This window comes from Sinocyclocheilus rhinocerous, unplaced genomic scaffold (genome assembly GCF_001515625.1).
Source record: "Sinocyclocheilus rhinocerous isolate Xijiao unplaced genomic scaffold, SAMN03320098_v1.1 scaffold469, whole genome shotgun sequence".
Lineage (NCBI taxonomy): Eukaryota > Metazoa > Chordata > Actinopteri > Cypriniformes > Cyprinidae > Sinocyclocheilus > Sinocyclocheilus rhinocerous.
The window spans coordinates 1042268-1049621 of NW_015636034.1; the positions used below are offsets into that span (position 1 = coordinate 1042268).

The following is a 7354-nucleotide window of genomic DNA, read 5'->3' on the forward strand; positions in this document are numbered from 1 at the left end:
TGCTGTGTTGCTCAGAGACGCAAAACAGTGCTGTGGCTGTGTTTGGAATTATTTTTTTTGGAGAAAGAGAGCAAAAACAGGAAATATGGTGTCTAAAACGTAAGTCTCTTAATATTAACTTCTTGTTTATTGAACTGTTGTATAAAATCAATATCACATTTGTAATCATGCTGACTTTTGGAGAAAAAACCGGCACTCTTCGTGTGATATTTACTTTATGAAATTATATAAATATATAAATTTTCTGCCCCATATCTTGAATTATATAATTCTAAATGCATTTTAATAGACTAATTTGGTAACAATAAAACATAAGGTTGGAAAAAATAAAACATTTCATAGGGCCCTAAACATGCAATTTTTGATAAACTTTTAATAAATTGATGTTAAATTGTTTAAGTTTCATGATTTTAATTAGTTAGACATGCTTTTTGATTAATACAATTTAACCATTAAAAAGGAGTCCAGAAGAAACAAAAAGGAAAAAGCCGTAAACCTAGGGGAAACACTGCATACTGTAGGTGTTTTGTTTGCTTTTCGCGATATACTCGATAATATCTTTGGTAGAAATATAACCGTTTCCTCGGTAGCTGCAGTACACAAAGCAGCGCAGCACAGGACTTTGAATGTGCAGCGCTCGTGTTTATTTCATGAAATCATAGCCTTTTGAAGTTTAATCGTCACATTCAGCCATATCGCAATTCTGGTCTTTCCGTCCCCAAATTTAAGACCTCTTGAAATCATAATTAAGACTTTCTTGTACAATTTAAGACTTTTTTTAAGACCCGTGGAAACCCTGTCATGGAGTCCCCCAGGGATCTGTTTTCGGCCCTTCTTCTGCTCTTCTTTTCAATATTTAAATGCATTCTGTTCACATTACTACACTGATGCTGTCAGCCCATAATTTCAGTCCATTTCAACTATCTGGTCAAGGCAGCATTCTTTTAATTCTGTGAAAACTGCACATCTTTGCTCAATTCTTAGCCCAAAAGATACTGAATCTCTGGTACATGCTTTCATAACTTCACAGCTTGGTTACGGCCTACTCACCAAAACCATCGTAATCGACCCCCCCAATCCTGTTTAAATTGCACTGGCCACCCGTTTCATCTCTTATTTACTACAAAGCACTTCTTGTAATTATTAAATCCCTTAATGACCTTGCTCCTTGAGTCTCTGAGCTACTTCAGCTGGGGCCGGTTGCATAAACTGCTTGGACTAGTCTTAAAAAGTTAGCCATCTAATTTGTTTTCTTCTAGATTGGTCATAACTGTTTAAAGTCAATAACAAAAATGTAGATTGGCCCAATTTTAATCAGAAAAGTGAGACTGATTATCTCTTTGCTAACTGCTAGTTGGTCAAACTAGTTCTTAAGACACAGTCTTAACATAGTGTCTATGTTTATGCAACTGGCCCGTTTCCTTGATATCCCCTAGATTCTGACTTTCCTCCATGGGTGGCAAAACATGCAGTGCCATGGCATCTAAACTCCTGATCTCACTCTTAAGTAGCCTTTGCAACTTTTAAAACTCAATTAAAAGCTTTTTTTAACACTACTTTCTCGCACTATTACTTTCCACATCAGACTCATTGTTTTTTTTATATCTATATCTATCAGTTTGCAGTTAGAATTTTCCTAATGTTACTGATCGAGTTATCTAATATTCTTTGCTTTTCCATGTCTATAAATATGGATCATTATAAAAAAGTGCAGCTTAAAATTACTTCATACTAGCATGCACTGCCACAAACTGTTAGAAATTGAGTAAGACAGTAATGATGAAAATCTGTTGGTTGACAATATGGTAATGGTAAGAACAATACGTCAACTGATCTAGCACACCTTACCTTTTGACTTAAAGTGCATGTTAATCTCCGGGTCTGTAGTGATCATGCATGGCCACCAAGGGTATCCAGACACTTTGGCCCAGATAACATCCCCCACTGAGAACTGCACACGGGGTTGTGTCTCTGTACCACTCAATTCCACATCATCCACACCCTGTGCAACATCATTCACTTCGCAGTCAGACATAGGCCCCTACAAGACAGAAATGAAGAACTGTAAGACCCATAAAAAAAAAAAGAGAATCCCCTCCACAAGTGGTAAACATATTTTCCTTATGACAAACAACTTATTTTGCATTAAAGACAGTCGAAGAGCCATTAAGAGCCAATAAGCCATACCTGGGTTGGGATGGCAGTTACACTAGCAGGTATCTCGCCATCAGTCTGCTCATCAGACTCAGTGGGGAGAACACATGGTTCAGTGGTGTGGTCATTAGAATTTATGGTGGGTTGCAGTAGAAGGGATTGATCAGAACTCTCAGTAGGGGTTAAAATTGACTCTCTGTGATTTGGTGGAGTTCTCTTCCTTACAAGCCCCCCTTTCTTCTTTCGTATTTCTCTCATGGCAGTTGGAGAGGCAAGAAAACCTTCTGAAAGTCTCAAAGGTGCATTTGTCTCCTCTGTTCCCTCCTCTGCATAATCTGCCCCGAATCGGTTTGTCTTCCCACCTAGATTTACCACACATTTGGTTATTTTAAAAGTGAGTTCAGGAGAAACACTGGACTTCCTCGGAGGGCTGGCATGCTGAGGAACAGGCTCCACCCCTTTGAGAAGAGGCTGTGCAGCTGTGGCAGCACAGAGCTTTGGAATTTTGTCTTGATCGCCATTTAACAAACGGGAAGTCAGGTCCTTTAGCCGCTCATGGGTGTGGTTATGACCATGACTGCCAATCATCTGCAAAACACTTTCTTGAGGTGTAGCTGCCATCTGGGTAGCGGCTTTATCCATGAGCATAGTAGGGTCAGTGCTCCCATCACCCCGACCCTTACGTCCACCAGGTGAATCAGAGGGCTGTTTCATGGTGGTAGGACTCCTGGGCTCTGGCATTGCAGGCAGTGATGTCCCCTTACTATCTGTCATAACTAACCAGGGGCCTGAAAAAGACAAAAACAATAGAGGTTTACAAAATGAAACATTTACAATCAGTCCTCAACAGGTACATTTTAAAAATACAAAACGTAAAAAGATTACGAGAACAAACATAGCCGACGTTTATCGAAAATACGAATTAATTGTTCTAACCACTGCACCTGTGGCGACTACTGCAAGCTGCAGGTCCTAAATAGCCACAAATAACCAGTAGTTACAGTTCGTGTGGGACACTGTGGTTAGGTGAAAGAACTGAGTGGATTATGGCGAGGATGGAGTTTGAGAACTGGAATGGTTTGGTCCCCATGAGCATAGTAGGGTCAGTGCTCCCATCACCCCGACCCTTACGTCCACCAGGTGAATCAGAGGGCTGTTTCATGGTGGTAGGACTCCTGGGCTCTGGCATTGCAGGCAGTGATGTCCCCTTACTATCTGTCATAACTAACCAGGGGCCTGAAAAAGACAAAAACAATAGAGGTTTACAAAATGAAACATTTACAATCAGTCCTCAACTACATAAAAAAAGGACAAATTAATTTAAAAAGTATGCACACGTAAACTAAAATAAATCATATTTATAGTCAACATTTGAAGTGGATCAAAACCTCAAAGTTGTCCTAAAACAAACTTTTTTTTGATCCACTTCAAATGATGACTACGGTGTGTGTGTGTGTGTGTGTGTGTGTGTATATATATATATATATATAGGATGGAGTTTGAGAACTGGAATGGTTTGGTCCCACATTAAAATGGCTTCCGTGGAGGATTCGCAGTGCGCGAGTGGGTGGCCAGCCGCTTTGATTCAGTTCAATGCACAAACCTCCTCAAATGAATCCTGAAAGGAAACCCACTGATACAAACCAAACGATACAAAATAAGCACTGCGAGCTTTATATCAACGAAATAAAGAAAAAAAACGTACCGCTTTTGATTTGTAACATGCACAAGGGCAATAAATGAATCATATCTAAAAAGTGAATAAAAACATAACCCAAGCAAAGCTTTATGTAAAACAGTGACTGCTCAAATGTAAATGTCCGTTCGGTCCTAAACAAGAGGCAGTTATCGAGCTATTGTTATTCAGGATGAGCGGTCAGGATGCCTCGTTAACATCAATGAAGGAAGATTATGGATGAGTCAGTGATGGACTCTCCTAACCGCCCTAATAGCCCACAGCAAACTGAAAGAAAATAACTCTCGTTAATACAAACTTTTACACCAAAATGAAACTAAAACACATTCAGTGGGAATTGTGCTCTCGGTTTAAAATGCTGCAACACTTCAAAGACCAGACGGATGTAAGGAAATGTATACAAAGTGGAGTAAAAGATATCAAGCCATAGGTCCGTGAAAGTAACAGTGTAGAGCTAATATGATGGTAGCAAAGAAATGCATCGCCAAAACACATAAAACACTTGTGCAGGTCCAAACATTTCTACGCTATTAAATATGTAATCTCTGAGGATGTGTCTGGGGCTGTAATACATACTATAACCATATGGTACATTTTATTAACTCAGGAATTATTTATTCTTCAAACTGAAGCTGACAAACCTCGCGAACTACAGCTTAGCCAGCTAGCAAGTGAGGTACAGCTGCAGCTGCCTCAGCCAGTGACATACTACAAAACGACTCGTTTATCCGTGAAAGAAAACCTCTAACATCCCACCCCAGCGTGTAATAGACAGCAATCCCCGTAATTATGACGTGCCACGATTTATTCCTGTGGGAAAATAAACCTGTTTACAGCATCTCCATTACTCCCGACGTGTATTGAGAAGCTTGCGGGAAACTCTCTCATCCCAATCAGCGCCAAAAATACTCACATCCGATTGGCTGACACGCGACGGCACAATTCAACCGGCCTTTTCAAATATCACTCTCTTCGCGGCTGACTCTCCGTCGAACATCTTCACTTATCCGTGGCGCACTCCAAACTTCATCGCAAGTTCGTTGTTTAAGATGAAGCCATGAGATTCTGAGATCATCTGTTTTTGTTTTTATTTCGAAAAATGGCAAAGCGACACAGATCACTGCTCGAGCAGAAGAGGGCAATTCTCACCATGTGACGTCAGACCTCTTGCGGGAGGGAATTCGTTATCTTGTTGCCAGTTACACACAGAAAATGTGGCGAATGCTGAGTTTTACGTCATTGTATAAAAATAACGACAACATTTTGGAATTCATTTGTTGCCATTTTTGTTTAAACATAAACCAATACTGAAATGTGTAATTTTCTTTTTAAATATATATTTTTAATTTTTCCAGTTAATATGCTTTTAGCGTGTAGTCAATTTTCACTCAAGCAAAGAGTGTCTGGCAACCAGAAAATAAGCGCGCCAGACTGTGTTGCCATGTCCGCTTGGTACAAACGTCTTTTGGTTTGTTGATTTATTAAGGCGCTTACAGACATTGGTTGCGTTTTTTTTTGGTCTTATTTCCAAAATATTAATGTACAATTCATGTATATGAACAAAGATGTATTCATTGATTTAGATGGTAAGTTGTATGTGAAACATTACATTGTTTTAAAACAGCACAATTAAATTGCAGCTAATGGCATGTTTTATGTACATCATGCTACAATAAATAGACAAATGAATCACGCAGTTAGCCCCCTGGGGAAAAAATTAAACTAAGTTCGCTTATTTAGACATTTTAGTGAGACAAGTCACGTATTTTTGAGCATATTATATCATACCAATTTGCTAGCTTTTATATGGAGATCTGGCAACCGTGGCGCCTTATTGGCCAGGGTTCACAAACCATTAAAATGTTTCAAAAGCAGTTTATACCCATTTCATTTCCGTTTCTAGAAGAATATTTAGCAGACGCTTTTGTTAAAAAAAAAAATCTGTTTTAGTATTATTACATACTTAAAACAAGTGTCAATTGCTTGTGTGTGGTGTGTGCAACATCATCATTGCCAGTAACATTTAGAATTTAGGATTACACAATGTCTAGCTTTTTTCGGATATCAGAACGCTAATCATGCACTGTTTGTCAACTCATTTAGAGTTTCAAGAGTCTGCTTTGTCCAGACATTTGATTGCGCTTCATCGTTTCTTCTCGGTCAGTCCTGACACCTTCATAGGCAGCAACTGCACCACGCCCCCTGGCGGCTGAGCTCAACCCACAGGAAGACGGAAGCAAATGCCGAACGCTTGCAAACTCATCGCTTGAATCACCGAGGAGGGTACAAGGGCATGAGCCAAGAGCTCGGGACTATGACTTCTGTGGATAGCTCATAAACCCGTCAGTGTATTACCTCTTTACGTCCACTCAGCGTTACTGTAAATCTTACATAAACGTTTGACGCCTTTTCATCCACACAGACGGGAACAGAATGGCATCGATTTTGCTCACCAGATCTCGGACTCCTTTACTGAAAACATCTAGGTCATTAAAGAACGAATTCAGAAAAGGTAATACTATTATTTGTTAATTACAGGAGATAGATTAGTATGTGATTAGTAATACGATTTGAATGGTTAATATCGTAATTCCCTCTGCCTTTGTGTAGCTATTGAAACGAACAGCGAGCCTTATGAACTGTCAAAATGCGGCACATTGTACTGATATAACGTACATACTGTGACCAGTTTTATTTATATAGCAAAACCGACGAGGCCTTGGGACTTTAATATTCCCTTGATTCGTTTACGGTGTTATTCAAACCGGACATGTTCAGACCTACCATGTATACTTTAAATGTCTTATGAAAAGAGTCCCTCCAGACACTACAGTCGTGTAAATCGTAGAGTTCACGACCTAGCCACTTAGCTCGCAAACCTGGCCTGCAAGATTATTAAACGACTGGTGAAATGAGAGGCTTAAATGATTAGCTAACAAGCTAACTGTACCGCCTCACAGACTGAATCAGTCATAATCACCGAGAACCATCCGACTTAAACGTTTTCATGTGCTAAATGTATGAGGGATGCGTCCAGTACACTGTACAGATGATAATGGAGGCTCACTGTAACTGCGCGTTAGTGTCAGTGTCACACGTGCTTGTGCTTTTGTGTCATCACGCTCTGTTACTGTAAGTTAAAGGGGTCATATGATGCTGCTAAAAAGAACATTATTTTGTGTATTTGGTGTAATGAAATGTGTTTATGCGGTTTAAAGTAAAAAAAAAAACATTATTTTCCACATACTGTACATTATTGTTTCTCCTCTATGCCCCGCCTTTCTGAAACGCGTCGATTTTTACAAAACTAATCGGTCTGAAAAGCGAGGTGTGCTCTGATTAGCCAGCTATCCAGTGCGTTGTGATTGACCGAATACCTCAAGCGTGTGACGGAAATGTTACGCCCCTCACCATACTGTGATGCCGTCTCCCGGCACGATGAGACAAAACTAATAAAACCCATTACAAATGAGGCATTTGTTGCATCCAGTGGGGACATAATTA

At 39.7% G+C, this 7354-nt stretch overlaps 2 protein-coding genes across 8 annotated transcripts in view; one reads left to right on the plus strand and one right to left on the minus strand.

The window, feature by feature from the left end:
- LOC107747575 (histone-lysine N-methyltransferase NSD2-like) overlaps positions 1 to 2985 on the minus strand; it is a 20050-nt gene extending 17065 nt beyond the window's left edge. For both annotated transcript variants that reach the window (XM_016562165.1, XM_016562164.1), the window contains exons 1-2: positions 2188 to 2985; positions 1849 to 2041 (exon numbers count right to left, since the gene is read on the minus strand). In XM_016562165.1, coding sequence (XP_016417651.1) covers positions 1849 to 2041; positions 2188 to 2928 — 934 coding nt within the window. In that variant the 5' untranslated portion in view covers positions 2929 to 2985. The remainder of the gene's footprint in view (positions 1 to 1848; positions 2042 to 2187) is intronic.
- A 3082-nt stretch (positions 2986 to 6067) lies between these two features.
- Positions 6068 to 7354, plus strand: part of LOC107747576 (LETM1 and EF-hand domain-containing protein 1, mitochondrial) — a 24183-nt gene continuing 22896 nt past the window's right edge. For all 6 annotated transcript variants that reach the window (XM_016562167.1, XM_016562169.1, XM_016562168.1 and 3 more), the window contains exon 1: positions 6068 to 6362. In XM_016562167.1, the coding sequence (XP_016417653.1) occupies positions 6284 to 6362 (79 nt within the window). In that variant the 5' untranslated portion in view covers positions 6068 to 6283. The remainder of the gene's footprint in view (positions 6363 to 7354) is intronic.